The sequence below is a fragment of the Falco biarmicus genome, chromosome 8 (genome assembly GCF_023638135.1).
Source record: "Falco biarmicus isolate bFalBia1 chromosome 8, bFalBia1.pri, whole genome shotgun sequence".
NCBI classification, from domain to species: Eukaryota; Metazoa; Chordata; class Aves; order Falconiformes; family Falconidae; genus Falco; species Falco biarmicus.
Window position 1 is genome coordinate 35,999,840 of NC_079295.1, and position 16,253 is coordinate 36,016,092.

At 36.7% G+C, this 16,253-nt stretch overlaps 1 protein-coding gene across 10 annotated transcripts in view; it reads right to left on the reverse strand.

The window, feature by feature from the left end:
• The window catches only part of NCKAP5 (NCK associated protein 5), a 245,345-nt gene that overhangs the window by 112,429 nt on the left and 116,663 nt on the right, over window positions 1-16,253 (reverse strand). For all 10 annotated transcript variants that reach the window (XR_008823499.1, XR_008823500.1, XM_056349061.1 and 7 more), the window contains one exon: window positions 12,272-12,421. Coding sequence is in view for 8 of the 10 variants with exons in the window: in XM_056349061.1 (XP_056205036.1) it covers window positions 12,272-12,421 (150 nt within the window). In the remaining 2 variants the exon portion in view is untranslated. The remainder of the gene's footprint in view (window positions 1-12,271; window positions 12,422-16,253) is intronic.

The window sequence follows — 16,253 nt, forward strand, 5'->3', positions numbered from 1 at the left end:
CATAAGTAAGCACAACTCAAATGCAACCATCAGAACTGCACCCACATTGCCATGTCCAAATTTGATAGCCAAATACACTAACGCTAGTATAAAATATCTTATGCCAAGCTGCTGTTCAGGAGCAGTATCAGTGATTAATTGATTGGTCTGAAGGGAAAATGCAGAGAAAAGAACAAAAATAAATCAATGTATGAAATACTATGCAGTGTTATATATACCTAGGATCAAACACATTACTGCTCTGTCAGTCTGGCCTGCAATTTGGAAATACTCCTGTCTGGCAGAGGTCACTAGTAGGGCAAATCAGTTGCTCAAAAACATGAGAACTTTTCCTCTCTTATTTTTATTCAGTTTCTCTGTGAAATACATGGTTTTTCCTAATACTAGCAAGTTCTTTTTTACAATGAAATAAGAATACCTGGTTTTACCCATCTAATTGGGCAACATTTTGAATAAGTTACCCTGGAATCACTGCAAAGGACAAAATACTTGATAAAAAGAGTACAAAGACAACCACCACTGGAATGGAAAAAAAAAATCTGCTACACCAAGAGGAGCCAAGAGGAAGGCACAAGCTGTTTCCTTAGCAGTGAAGTTATGCCAAGACACCACCAAGCAGTTCTGTAAAGAGCTGCTAAAGCTGGCCCAGGTTGCTAATGCACTGTTCTATTGGAGCCAATACCCTGGTTTTCAAAAAAGGTTATTTAGTTCAAATGAAAACTTTGCCATGCAGCTACTCTGCTTCTGTTACATGATCTTGCATGGCAGGCACTATATAAAAAGACTGTATTGTTTATAAAGCTTGTAACATGGCCTTTTTCTCTGTTTCACTCATCCTACCTTAATCAAATGAATGTATGTATGTACAGAACAGCTATCTCTGCACAGCACTGGGGAGACGCTACGATGGCTAACAAAGTTTTTGTGATGATACAGATCAGTTTAAGGTTACAGAAAGAACATTTATTGCTTATTTAAGAAAAAGAATATTACAACTGTCATTACTGGTAACTGCAGTTAAACTATAATGACATCAAATGCAATATAGGACTGAAGGAAATTATCAAGAAAGTGGCAGCAGGTGTTTCTCTGGCACATGCCTAAGGCCTGAAGAAGCAAATCCCATAAGGTTTAAAAGAATAAAAAGGAGCTATTAGAAGGCAAGAGAAACTTTAGCTGTTTCGGCTACATGACCTCTTCACAGTAAAGCTTGTCTCTGCTCACTTCCAGCTTGCCCAAAATTGTTAAGAGAAATGCTAACTGAGCATTTCAGTGGAAGACATGCATTACAACAAAAGAAGATTTTAGCTCCTTTTGTCTAAACACACAACAGCCTCACATAACGCGCAACCCTCAGACCCATTTCTTCAGCTGAACTGAAACTGTTGCTGCAATAACTTTACAGAGGACTTCGTCTAGCAAAGTAACCAATTCATAAGTACTCTTATTCTTACAGTTTACCAAAAGCTTAATGACAAACCTAGGTCTTACTTGCTTCCTATTTTTAGAGAACTTTTTCCTGAAGAACTTACACATTAGAGACCCAGAGCATTTAACGTCAGGATTATTCTGGAGGAAAAGGCCACTTGACTGATTAAAGACAACAAGGAAAACTGCAGGCTTATTAAATGGAAACAGCTGTAATTCCTAATTTAGCATTTATCTTCTAAATAATTTCAAAGTCTTGTTCTCATATGAGTACATACTAACCAGAAGAGAAACAGGAAAATGCATGAATCACAAAGATGAATGAGCACTGGTACGACATGTGATGGAAGGCCAGCAATTATCACAGGTATTCCTGTGGGAAGGGAAGAAACTCTACCCTCTAGATGGCATTATGTGCCCGTATATCCCAGATACAATGGGAGAGCCCTGCTAGGCAATCTAATAATTTTTTCACCCACATAGGAAACATGGGCACATACGTCAAAAAGATCAGATGGCAGTTCTTGGTCTCAATGGGAAGCTGACAGCTGCACACTACTAAACAGGTTATCCTGGGGCAGAGACCCTATCTTAGCTCTTTGATATGGGAAGCAGAGGAAAGGTGCTCAGCCTAATAGAAAAAAGAATGGAGGATCTCCCTGATCACATACGGAGAAAGGCAACTTAGAACTTGCAGGGATAGGCAATATGTGAAAACATATAATGAAAAAACAAACCCCTTCTTCTACTTGGCATTTAATAGCATGGCCTATCTTAACCAGACAAATAGACATTAAAACATGCATGCATGCCTATAGGTATACATGTCCAGACATACAAGGTTATATTGTACCCATGTATAGCTGTTTTGGTGATAGACTGAAATTAAACGACTAGTTAGTAAGTAACCAGTTACCTACAGAACCATCGGTAAAAATCAGTGACATGTAATGGACCAAAGTCAGACTATTCCGCATTTGATTTATCTATTCTCTTTATATATTAATAAGTAACCTTAAAATCTGTGCTAGTCACCATGACAGATTAAGCAGACTTAAAAATAATCGTTTGAATATTTTCTGCTGTGGACTATTAAACTGGCTGCCTAATAAAGTCAGTGAATATTGAATTTCAAGAGTATGTTAATCATATAGATTTCACATGTGTCATTAAACATACGGCCAACACAGAAGCCAAGACCCTTATATGCTAGAAGTCAGCACAGATCCAGTAATTCTAGTAGTATGAGTGTAACTATACGCGTCCAGAATCCCAGCTATAACCTCCAATTCTCTATTTCTATAAGTCGAAAACAAAAAGGAAATCACTATCAAATAAAGAAAAAGCACATCACCATGCAGACCTCATTACTGTTTCATTGTTTTCTAAGGCCAGTAAAGAGAAATGAAAAGTGATAAATTATTTTGCTCTGTAAGAGTTGTAAGGGATTCAGCTCTAACAGCTGAGGTAAATTAATTGGGATTTCCTATGCAGCCACTGGAGAATGTCCACAGAATACTGGGATTTTCTTAATAGTGTTAGTTTGACATGAACTGCAGCTATTTATTCAGTTTATGAACTATACAACTGTCATTACTGTCAGCCAAATTGCATGCATTAGTATGTAAATTAGAAATATAAGGCATGATTCTAAAATCTCTGTCACACCGAATCCTTCCTCTGAAAGAAGTGCCACTGTGAGCAATAAGGTGGCTCACAGAAAGTGCTTGTTTAGAACTGGTCTTGGAGTGCATACCTGATAGAAACTATTTAAAAAAACTACTGAGTCTCACTCTCTGAAATGATAGATGTGTTGGGATAAACACAGTCACCTAGATCTATAACATGGCGCTGGAAAATCTAATTTCATTCAGCAGGGAGAGTGCACTTCCAATTGTACCACATGCCTGATTGCTAAAAAAGGTAAGTTACATTATCTACTGATTACGTGCAAAAAGGCACTATACATGGCTAGAAGGGCACTGGAAAACTATCATTATTTAAATTATAAAAGTCAGACTGAGAGATCAGATTCCTTCACTGCAACCTAGCAAGGACTCTGCAGAACGTGGTTAACATTTATTTCAATAGAGAAAATCTGACAGGTTTAATAAAACCAAGATGATTTTCCTTGACTTCTATGACTTACCTTTTCTTCACTGACTACACCTATTTCTCAGACCTTCTGGCACCAAATCATTATTCTTGTAGCCATATTCAATACTTTGAACTATTTAAAAAATGTTTGTTATGTCAGCCAAGTAACTACCACAGAGCTTTCTCTGTGGTACATAACTGTAAGAAAAGCGCTACTGTACTGGAATTTGGAAGATCACAGAAAAAACTGAGTTTACAGTCTGCTTTTACAATGATTATATACACTTACATTTGCTTGTGCTAAAATAAACATTAAATGCTTACCTATGTTCTCCTTATTTTATTGTAAAAATTTCAGAGCTCAATATAATATCTTGAGTTTCCAATAGTTTACCTGTAATTTTCACAACTGTGTGCACTAAAACTCAGGCAAAAAAATCAACACTACGGGTAAACGGAAGGATCTTCTAAACCGTATCCTGAATAAAATACTAATTTGAATTTAAAATTGCGTATTAAAAATGTTTCTTCCACCTGGAAGATGTTGGATTCACTGTCCTGGAAAAGGATATTTTTTGTAATTCTACCTTGAGAAGGTACAAATCAGGAACAGCATGTTACTCACTCTGCCCTTCCAACGTGCCTTGTACCTCACTTGGATAGACTGATGTGTGTGATAAAAGCACTGAAATACCTGATGTTAGAAAGCTAGTAACTTTTATTAAAACCTAAACTGACTGCATACGCAGCGTAGAGTAGAAAAATTCTGATACGCAGCAATATTTCCTTTATACAAGTAGCTGATGGGGTATGACACAATGTCATACTTAAAACAATTAAACACAATTTTAAAATTTAATACAATAGGAACACCAGTCAGAGCATATTCTGTTAAGCACTTCACTGAACTAGCAGATTTCAACAGATTACTGCTTTGTGGGTATCTCACAGTAGATAGCAGAGTCAATCAAAGTTTTTACTTTTTCAACATGTGGCAAAAACTCAGAAGCTCTGCATATTGTGACCCAAAACATTTAACTTCTGAACCACTACTGTGGTGCTTCATAGGACATGCAATTCAATGTTCTTCTTTTTCCCCTAGACTTAGTTAGAAAAGAAAACAATACCATCTGTTACTCAAGACTATAATTCCCAGGAGGCACCATGTTTGATTTTAGAAACTTAAGTATTTTAAGCTTTCCTTGAACTGAATGTTCAGAAAAATGCAGATATGCATGGCCTCCTCTATGTCTCTTCCACCAGTCATGGAGGCAATGACTTAATGTACAGACTTGTTGATATTAAGCACTCTCTCACTTCAGAAGATGGAACTGTTCGGTGGAACAGTGGATCGGCAGTCTCTAATGATAGCAGCAAATGGTTACAGCAATGAAAAACAGCAAATCTGAACAACTCTTCCTACATCCTGTGGGCAGAGCTATTTTCAACATCCATGTGTAAATTCATATCCCTACTAGATCATCTTGATTTTTACATGCCAAAAAAGAAACTGCCATGAATTTCTACTGGCTTAGGAAAAAAAGTGTAAAAGTAGAGAGAAGAAAAGAAAGTCCTTTTAGTTCCTCAGTATTTTACATGTCTGCAGGAAGTACATTCTCTTCTCTTAATTACTCCTCATATACTAACTGAAGTTAACACTCTGCCCAGAAGAGGTTTCTATTAGTCTTCATCTTCTCTATGAAGACATTATTTTTATTAACATCCCAACTGATAAGGCGCATCGACAACTGAAAGCTATTCAGTCTCTGTGCCAACTATGAGGAATGCAGCTGCATGCACTCATGGGCAGCACGTAGGATGGATGAAAAAGCCACAGTGGAAGACCTGAACATCATGAGGGCAGGAACTGGCAGGAGGGAGGGTACAAACAACTGGGGAGGTGCATTTAAAGACTGCAGCAGGAGTGGGTAAAGACAGATGGCAAAAAGGAAAGCACCCCAGAGCACAAAGGCAAGGATAAACAGGTAGCAGCCATGAGATTTGCTTCTCAAAGACCAGGAACACCTGAGCCACCAGAGACCTCCAATAGAAGAGTTCAAGCACCAACAGATTACAGAATACATTCAACTTGATAGCACTTACTTCATTTTAATTTAAAATTTACTCAGTTATTCCAACAGCTAAAACAGTTTGCCAATACTATTACCAGCAAAGAGCTGGAATAAACTGGGCTGCTTTTGAAACTAGTGATGCAAGTCAATGCTGATACATTATCAGCCACTGGATAAGTTTGGAAATAAGACTTTGCCTGCCTCATCATCTGATCCCTGGCTATAAAAAAAAAAGAAAAGAAAAAGGAGTTCTTAGGCACCGTCCAGAAAACTAATTATAAAAGTCTCCTACTGAAAAGATTTAAAAATAAAATAATCCAATAATTAGGATTAAGTAGGTTGGCCTCTGGTGACTGATCAGCATAATGAATCTAGTTATGTGGATGGCCAAGGCATCGGGCTAAGAAGTGACTTCTGGTTGAATCAGATTAAATGCCTTGGCTGGAACAAGACCAGTTGCTACAAAATGTTTAGAACATTGCTACAAAATATTTTAAAGTTTCCTAATTTTTCTATACTTCTACCTAAAGCGATTAAAATTTCCTGTAAACCAAAGTGAAGCTGCTGACCTTTAATAAACAAGAAGTTTTTCCTCACAGTTATTTTCAGAAACTCAGGCTCTTTGCCCCTGCATACTGTATGTTTCTTTCTATGGAAAATAATACAATTATTAGTTTTCTTACAATTTTACATTGCAGTATGTGAAAAATGTGGAAAAAAAAAAAGGGAAAATAATGTCAGAGCAAAACAAAACCCACCAGCACCCCACTCAAAATGAAGTTATCTTCTCTATCCACTCAAAGGAAATATGTACCCTTCTCATACTTCTTTTTAATCTTTTTTTATAGTTCACTGATAATGTCTTCCTTTCTCTGCAGGGTAGTAAAAACATAATATCAGAAATACTTTACATACTTCCTCATTTGTTTAATGGTGATGATATAAGAGAAATTTACCCCTCTAATATATTTCAACATTTAGCATATTATCCTGAGTGAGTTTTCTCCCAAAGCTCGATTTCTTAAAACACATATTTCTATGATGATGTGCAAAGGGCAAGAGGGCAAAATTCTATAATTACAGTTAGAGTGGTTTTGTGACTCTTTCCTAGCAGATACTGCTTCTACTGCAGCTTAGTTTACTGAAACTTTCATTGAGTCTCACTCACCCGCAAGCAATGAGATTTTCACACATGGATTAGGTTCTTCATTTGATAACTTCAAGATTACAATTTAATGCTACCCCAGTGACTTGCTATTTGGTGAAAAATGCAAGGCCGTGAGCAGATTTCAATCATTATTTTTTGAGGCCAGTGGAACTTGTGCCCATTGCAGAACTTCTGGGAGGGAAGGGGGACACTCAGCAAACCAGAAGAACCACTTCCTTGTTGGCAATGCTTATTTTAATTTGAATGTAAATACTACATTTTTAGCAAGGCATTAGTTGTGTGTACGCTAAGGTGCGTAAATCATATCTTCTGAGGAGTGGACATCACCCCCACATAATCGTAACTCATTAATTCCCCATAACAAGGTGATGGTACACTGCTCACCTGACAGAGGGGAGGGGAATGGGACCATGTGTGGTCAAATGAGGGATGCTTATAGGGCCATGAAACAGAATAGGTTCTAGCAAAAATACCGTGTCCTATCCTAAACGCAGGCACAACTCACCCCATAACAGACGGACATCTTGCCATAAGACAAGCATGGCGCACCATTATGATGTAATGTACTTGCTGATTCCTGCCATACAGACCAACTTACAAGGCTCACAGGAGGGCGCATGCCTGCACTCTGCTTACATGAAAGACTTTAGTGATTTTCTGGGATGAGGGCCTATAGGCTCTTCAGAAATGCAGATGGGAGGTCAATCCTGTGCCTACTTTCATAGGAAAACCAGCACAGAGAGAGGGTGGGAGTGAGTAAGGGCAATTCATACTCTTCTTTTACTACACAGTGGGTTTAGAATAGTTCAGATGTTCCTTATATGTGGTAACTCAGCATCTAAGAGCTGGACAGACATATCTAAACTTGAAACCTTAATTCTGCCTCTTCTGTAATCTGTTTTCCTTTGTTTCCTGTACAAAACATGCTACCCTACCAGACTAAAGCACGGCATTACAGCCCTCTCCTCTGAGTTGTTTCTGGTTCCATGTCTTTGAGTCAAAGCATAAGAATACATTTACATGGAAGAAGCCAGAGGAAACCAGGCAGCTTCCCAAGTTATCTGACTACATGCCACATTTTAGTTCTTTACCCGTCTACAGATGTGGTACCAAGGCACAAACAGATGAAATACACTGTACAGGATGCAGGAAATCTGCAGCTGAGATGGGAACTGAATCCAGTCTTCAACCAATATCTACTCACATTCCTTTTCCTTTTTGAGGAATTGAGAGGACATGCAGTGTGTGAAAGGACATACCACCACCACCAACAACAAAAATTGTGTAAGTTACAGAATCCCTTTGTTACCAGCAAAACACTGCATCATCCAAAACAACCTCAACTAAGTACTCTGGTCATTTAGTTCAGAGCAATCCTAGTCAGCTTACTGTCTTCATAATCAACTGAAAGCAAATACTTTCTAAGAAAGTTGCAATACTGCAGTTGCAAAGAAGAAAAGTCCGGAAGAGCTGGAACATTTCATACAGTTAGACATAGTTAATTCATACTGAATTATCCTCACTGCATAAATATCTTTGCAAATGACAGACTTTAATAAGCCTTCAAAGCTGACATAGTATTTATCACTGATTAAATTTTTTAAATCAAAGTAACTATGGCTTTCACAGACACGTTTAAATTAAGACTGACATTAACTCTGTATATCAGTTTAATTCACTTCCAATTATGCAGGTGTTCGGGCAGCCTGTATTTCAGTCATTTAAGGTGTTCGGGCAGCCTGTATTTCAGTCATTTAAGGCTAAATTGGGGCAGAGAGCCCATAGTCCGTAGGATAACAAAGCTCTGTGACAGTCTTAAGGCCTTTACAAACATTTTCAAATACAGACGATTCTCAAAGCTTTCCTCTGTGCATTGTGACTATGTAAACTGTTCTTGCTGGAAACAAGAAATAGTACACAACCTTGCATGACAGTCCATATAATAACTAATATTATACCCAGGAGGGCAAATTAAGGTTTTGTGAAAAATTTCCAACTTACATGCATGTGACTTTGGAAAGATAACATTATTGTTTTACTGTAATTGTGTTTATACCTACATATACCCGAAAATGCTGTACAGGGTTCGATGCACGTCCAGAATGAATTCGATTTTTTGTACATTTCTGGCTACCATTAGAAAAGAATTGCAATTCTTCTGGTGATGAAAGCAGATTAAAAAAATGAAATTCCACCAAGTAGTTGATATGTTATTCACTGCACTTCATTAATATTTCATTTTTTGCAACACTCCAAATACACAGAGAAGTTATCAGAGAATTTTTTTTCTCTTTGCTTTGTAAAAGTTAGAAGGCATTTGATCATAACTGCTGAAGTAAATTAAGTGGCATTTCAAGAGCAGCCAACTAAAAATGCCAAAGGCACAAAGGAATTTTGATATCCAGGAAATCACAATTAATTTCAACTACATAAAATGAGATATGAGATTGTACGAACCATTTGTTATTTGTCATCTGTTTCATTTGATTAGAAACTTATGGTATTTATCAGTCAGTAGAGTGGAAATAGAATTTGCTGTAAATGATAAAGGTTGTAAAAAGATTATAGGTAAAAGAAGCAATGGGAGAATATGTATATACATGTCTTATCAAAGTATATGATACCTTTCACCTGGGCTGACTACAAGAACACTTTATTATACTGATTTGTATTGTTCAGTTAGAAAATTCCCATGTTAAACAGAAGCTAAAAAACCCTAAAAGTTATTACATAAATTTATTTGGCAATACAGCTGATAGCACCCAAGTATAAAAAAAATGTTAAATACAACTCCAGGGATACAGCAGCCACTTAGAGAAACTTTTCTGTAAAAATGAAGCCTCACCCTTTTTCACACTTAGATTTGATCATTTCCTGGTCCATATCCAACAGTCCAAGATGACTACAATTTTCCTCACATTGCCAGAAACTCCTGAAGAAAACCACCACGTACCTCATACCTACCATGCCAGTACTCCAGGAAAGGCAGAAGGAGCTTACTTCATGTATGGAACAGTAACTCTTCCCGTATAGATATTCAAAATAAAAGAAACTAAAAAATCTTTTATACTGTATATGTACTGGTTAAACTACCTATTTATCCTTGTGCTGGTGGATAGCTTTTTTCTTTTGGTACTTCATTCACTTGAAACTTAGCTCAGACTTAACCAACTTTTTTTTGGTTTTATGTGATCAGTCAAGAAAATGTATTAACCAGAAAAAAAACTCATCTGCTGAATCTAAATTTTTATATAATAAAACCATTACACCCCTTGCTCAAACCTATACATACATATACATGGTCCCCCATTTCAAGCAAAGATCACTCGAGCAATAGAGCAATTAATATAGGGAGAAGGATGGAATAATTTTACAATGCTCTACCAGACTAGGCTACATCTTGTCAGGAGCTAGACTTGAGTAACAAACTAATACGAAGAGATATTAAAAGAGTTCTTAAAAGTGCTGATGTTAATTAAATTATATCAATAGGTACTAATAGATTAGGTCCCACATTTTGACCATTACTTTTACTAGGTTCTGTTTGTAGGCAGTCTTCAGATTCTACAGTGCACAGAGAGTAGCAACTTTAGTAAGTACTTTCTCAGCCTTGCTGATTTTATTAATTGTGTATGATGCAGCAAGAACTAATCATGTACAGTAAGATTAAAGACTCTGACACCCACAGCACAGGAACTAACAAACAATAATTTTTTGTTCCTTTCTATATAGATTAATAAAATATTTAGAATAATTACTCTGCAAATAGTAAAGGATTAGAACTGCTAATTGCACGTAACTTTAAAGAAGTATGTCTCTTAATTAATAAACCATAGAGTCTTTGACATTACAATTTATTTTCTTCAAGAGAAAAATCAAGTGCAAGAATATGTAACATTAAACAACACCCAATTAACAACACTTTGTTTTAATTATCTTGGGTCACAATTAATCACTGCAGTTAATCTTTCTACTTTTATAGCTCCGTTGACTATTCATGTAGACTATTTCTTGAAGTACTGGCACTCACTGATGTGTTTTTGAACAAGCCACTGCACAACACTGACATCAGTGAGGAGACCTATTCACTGACCTCCGGAACTAGATTCTGTCTCTCTATAACGTTACGTTACGTATCCAGGCAGTTTGCTACAACTGATAAAGCTTGTGACGTTATTGAACAACTTTCTATCAACTGAGGACATAAAGAACTGCAATTGTCATGCTGACTGACTAAGAACAAGGTGAAGCAAACACTAATCATGCATATTTGGAAATAAAAGACCACAAGGAACCTAGAGTCATTCACCATCAACAGATGAAGCAAGACTATAGTAAACTGCACATTTATCAGAGCTTTATGTGCCTTAAAAATTTAGTATCATGTGTTTTTTTCCCAGGGCAAAATTAGAATTAATTAATATTAAATGTGTTTACTTTACAAACAGCCTAAGACTTTAAAGGAAAGAAAAACGGCACAGACTGCCTATACCTTTTGGGTTTCAGATTCTGTGCATAAATTCAAACATGATTATAACTGTTCACGTTTTACTTTTAAAAAAGCCCTCAAGAACACAAATCCAGAGTTTTCATTTGATCACAGGACAACTCAAAATAAAAATTATGATGCAAAAGGGCCTTCACACTTAACCAAAAATGTATGGGCCCAGTGATGAAGTCTTTGTTTACTGAGACGCTACATAGGCAAAATACCGCTAAGATTGCTTTAAGGCATTCACTTATCCACACCTATAACACTACACAGATACTTGAACAGAAGACAATGGCAGAAACAGTAAGTTAAAAATACGCCTTTGTACTAGTTCAAAATTATATTAAAATATGCACATTTATTTTTTATACATATCAAAACCCATGCTCTATCAAGGGGCACAAAATAAGTTCTTACCTGCACCTTGTCCATGTTTGCCTAACAAAAATTTTAAACTTTTCCTCTAGTTAGGAATTATCACAAGGTGCACTGTTTTGCACATCCCAAGTTTCCAAAAATGCACTCAAAATGTAGTGTGCAGTTCTCCATGTGGTCTACAAGGAAATAGATTTTCCACAATCTAGCAGTAAAAAGACCTGAGCTCTCCCAAGCAAGCAGTCCAGCAATTAAAAGTTGAACAATAAACTACAATGAAGCAACACTGTTTTTGTGACAGCTGTTAAACCATCTGTATTATCTTAGAATATTAATAATTAAAATAAAACCAGTAAAACAATTTTTCTTATTAAATGGTCTCAACTGAATTAAAGTAATGTATGAAGTTCTTTTTAAAGATATCTGATGCTCAACATTAGAGAGGGATCCTTTCAGTGGTTCTAAGACTAAGCTTCTTGTTCATCCTTGGTAAATGAATCATAAAAAAAATACCCCATAAAACGAGTACAGGTGAACTGTGAAAGATTACATTTATACTACAGGGTGATTCAGTGCCAATAAATGAATGAGGCAGGGGGCAGGGTGGTCTTTTATGTGTGAAACTGTTGTACTTCTTACCTCCAGAGCTTTCAAACGCTCCAATAGCAATTTTGTCCTTTCCTTTTCCTCTTCAGTGCTGCTGCTTTCACTTCTTGAATCTTCATCTGCTGGTGTGTGATTTTTTTCCATGCCTTCTTTACATTTTCTGCTGTCTTCTGACAGCTTTTCCTGAAATGATTTTTAAAAATATCAATATTCACAGGTGCAAATGAAGTTAAGTATGCAAATATCTTCATATCCTGCTTGTATATGAATGAAAAAAAGACCGAGCAAGTTGCTAGTTACATGATTACAGTGCTAAATAAGTGGAATCATGAAGGGTCTATGAAACATGCTGCTATGCCGAAGCATATGCACAACTTAACCGCTCCATCTACTTAAGATTTTTAAAAAGTGAAACTCATGATTGTTTTAATAAAATAATTAACATTTTTTTAAAAATTGCATTTCTTCTTTAAAAGTTGCAACGAAAATTGAGTACACTAGCTTTCAATGGAAGCATTTTGCTACTGAGATATAAAGCAGTTAGTTCATTGTGGAAAAGCCAACATGTGTTCATGCCTAATGTATTTCACCTTTCTTCATCTAGAGCTAATATTTGAAGTACTAAATAATGGGCTAAGAACCAAGCTACCACCTGAATACTGATTTAAGATCCATGCTAATATATAACTGGAGAGAATCAAACTGACCGCAAAATTTTCAGAAGTGCCCCAGTCTATTATGAGTCAGTAAGATTGGGTTATTACCAACTGCTGCTGTTGCTGCTGCTGAGTGGACTATGGCTGCTGAGTTTTACAAGGCGTCTATAAAAATCATAGGATTGAACAGCGAATCCTACTAACTCTATTACGCACCCAAGTTCTGTCTTGAGAGAAAGAATGAGATAGAGCAAGCCAAACATCAAGACTACAAGCAGGCAATATCCAAATATTGCCCAAAACAATAAGCATGCCTAAGAGGAAAAAAAAAGAGAACTACACAGAGGTACAGAGTGAATTATCATCTGAGTGCAACACGGAATGTACAGTCTCTACCTTGTAAACTATGTTCTCTAACTATATAAGCACATGCACTGTAACAACTAATGAGAAGATTAAGAATGGAAAATGTGAGGTAAATCAACATTAAATAACGGGTGTCAACAGGAGTCTAGAGAAGTCCCTTAATGAGCATTTAGTTTTCTTTGTGTCCCTTTTTGGTAATTCTTATATATAAAGGCACATAATTTCACGATCTTTGGGTTACTCTATAAGTAATATATATCTCCTGTAACTACCCTGTAACTACTACAGAACACAAACTCTGTCTAAGCATAAAAATATGTATTTTCATGAAGAACTGATCCAGCCTGAGTAACTGTGTAAATATAACTCTTCAAGAGTTAACAGCAAGACATTATCTTAATTAAACCCCATAAACACAACTGAAATAAAAATCAACACTGTGAATCACATTTTTAACAATGTCTTCTTAAAATATTTACTAGCTTAGAAATTGACTATTACTATATTAAAACTTTAATCAAGAATCAATTTTATAAGCTATGGGCTTAATCACTGAGTACTCTTACACAAACCATGAGGAACAGTTCTCATTCTGAGCCTCAAAACATAAGTGTCAAAGAGCCATTTCACCAGGTTTCCAGCATTAGTGCTATGCTGATCACAAAGGAACCATAAATATAGTAGTTGGGAATTTTTTTCTTGCTTGCTACTCACTGGTACAACGATCAAGCATCTGTAAAAGAGCCATTAAACCATTTTCCCTTCAAGTTGCCCTGATGAGTGCATTGATATAAAACACTCTGATGAACTCAGGGGGAAAAACCTGACAAAGGTACCTCTCTGATGTAATTCAAACACAAACAATCATTTTTAGGAGAGAATGTGACATGAATTATATGTGGCTAACAATGGGAGAAAAAATAAACATCTGCACAGGGACACCTTTCCTGCTCAAACTAGAGGGCAGCCATTTCAAAGGACAGGCAGAAGAAAGCATAGGTTATGACATTTCATTACAGAAGGGGGAGTAATGCAACTTCTCAGAGTAAATCCCAGTCACCTAAAGAAGTAACTCATTAATCTTCTAATTACAAAATTGGATGAACTTTGCATACTAGTGGCACAATCAGGAATATACATCCTGTTTTATTATGATGTGCACTAGATAGCCTCAAGATACTACTATTACCTCTGCTTGAGTGTTTAAATAGAGCTCACATATTTAAAAAAAATGTCTCTTACTGAGTAATAATAAATGAGGTTCAGTGTTTCAAGCATGGGCTAAAATGGTTGATATGTCTCCCACCCTACCTAGAAAAGCTGCAGTGTAGAGGAAAACATTTATGAACCTTAGAAATTGTGCTTAGGAATGCAATTTGCTGAGGGTGCTGCCCCATCACTTTAACCAGTTCAACCTGGGTGATATACAGTAAGACTAGAGCGGAAAATCTACCCTCAAGAAAGCGAACAGGTGCTTCTTAAATACCCTCTGGGCTTAAAGTCGGGTCAAGTAAGAGGGAGGATGACAAAGGCTTTTGGAATGACAGAATCCTCTTAAGAGTGAAAAATCTGCTAATATCAAAGGCAGCTGTCTGCTGGTGGGAGGCAGGAAGGGGCAGAGAGATTTGCAAGAGGGAATGTGTATCTCCTGCATGATGTTGATCAAATCCTACAGAAAGCTCTGGAGTGAGCATGCTGAAGGCAGCAAACAGTGGCACAGAGCCGCTTATTCTTCTTTTTCCCCTAGAATCCTGTACTTCTTGTGTTACCTCAAATAAAGACCATCTTTTGAATCTTCTGAACAGTCTCTGCTGCGTGCCTCATGTACTGCAAAATTAAAGGCAGGCTGTTTTTTCAAGCTGAATGGCAAAACACTCTCCAGGTTAGAAGTCCAGCAAAGGCAGAGAAAGTGCTATCCTGCTGACCAATGCAGTTTCATTTCTGTGAAAAGGTAACAATTGAGATGGTGCTCTGGAAGTAAGCAAGCTGGACAGGCTATAAAAAAAAGGCTGGGGGCAGGGGAAAAAAAAAAAAAAAAAAGGCAACAACCTAGCTCTTGGTGTCTCCAGACCAGTAAAAGTTTAAGTGTGCCTTAAGTACATGTGCCTGTACTACAAGAGGATGCAAACACAGCAGCCTGATGAGAATTCTATAGTAAAGGCTCATCTACATCTCTAATTCTCTGTGTCAACAAAGACACAATAAAATATTAAATATTCAAACCTTACTAAAAGGAAATTAGGATTATGCTGCTTACTACAGACCTGTTCCCACAGAAGTCAGTGAGAAACATACAACCAAGTTGCACATTGTGTAAGCTTCTCAAGCTGGTTTAACTGTCATTGCTTCTCTGAAACCAGTAATATTTTGCAAATCCTAAATGACATCCTGCCCTGACCATTATTTCTAAGTATTTGGTTTGTTCTATAAATCAAACAAATAGTACAGCGGTGATGAACCCTTTGACCAGACAGTATAGGCCCTATAGCCAATAGAAAACAAGAGATGAAAACAGACCTCACAGTCTGGAAACGGCAAGCTTTCTAGAATCAATGAGAAAATATAAATCACTGGAGACGTTGATCTATGAAGCTGTACAATGCAGCAGCCTGATTGAGACTTATCAGAAAGCCTGGTTTTGGTTGGCTAAAGTAGGAAGTAACAATGTAATACTCCCTTTCCACTAATAAATAAAAGTAATAACAATAAATTAGGAGAGGAGGAAATCCACCTAAAATTACAAATGACAGTTTACTGGAATTTGTATAATACAAAGAAATATGTAGAATATAAAGCAAATCTTCTCCCTTCCACCTACCTTTCAGAATACTGAACAAGAAAGCGTTTTCACTGTTTATAAATAAAAGGAGTAACTACAGTGATAGAAAAGATCATACGTAAGCTTTCAAAAGATAAGGGACCAAACTGCCTATTTCAGAAATTACCTCTTCCTTCATCCCAAGAAAGGCAAAAAGCTGCTGACCCTCTGGACA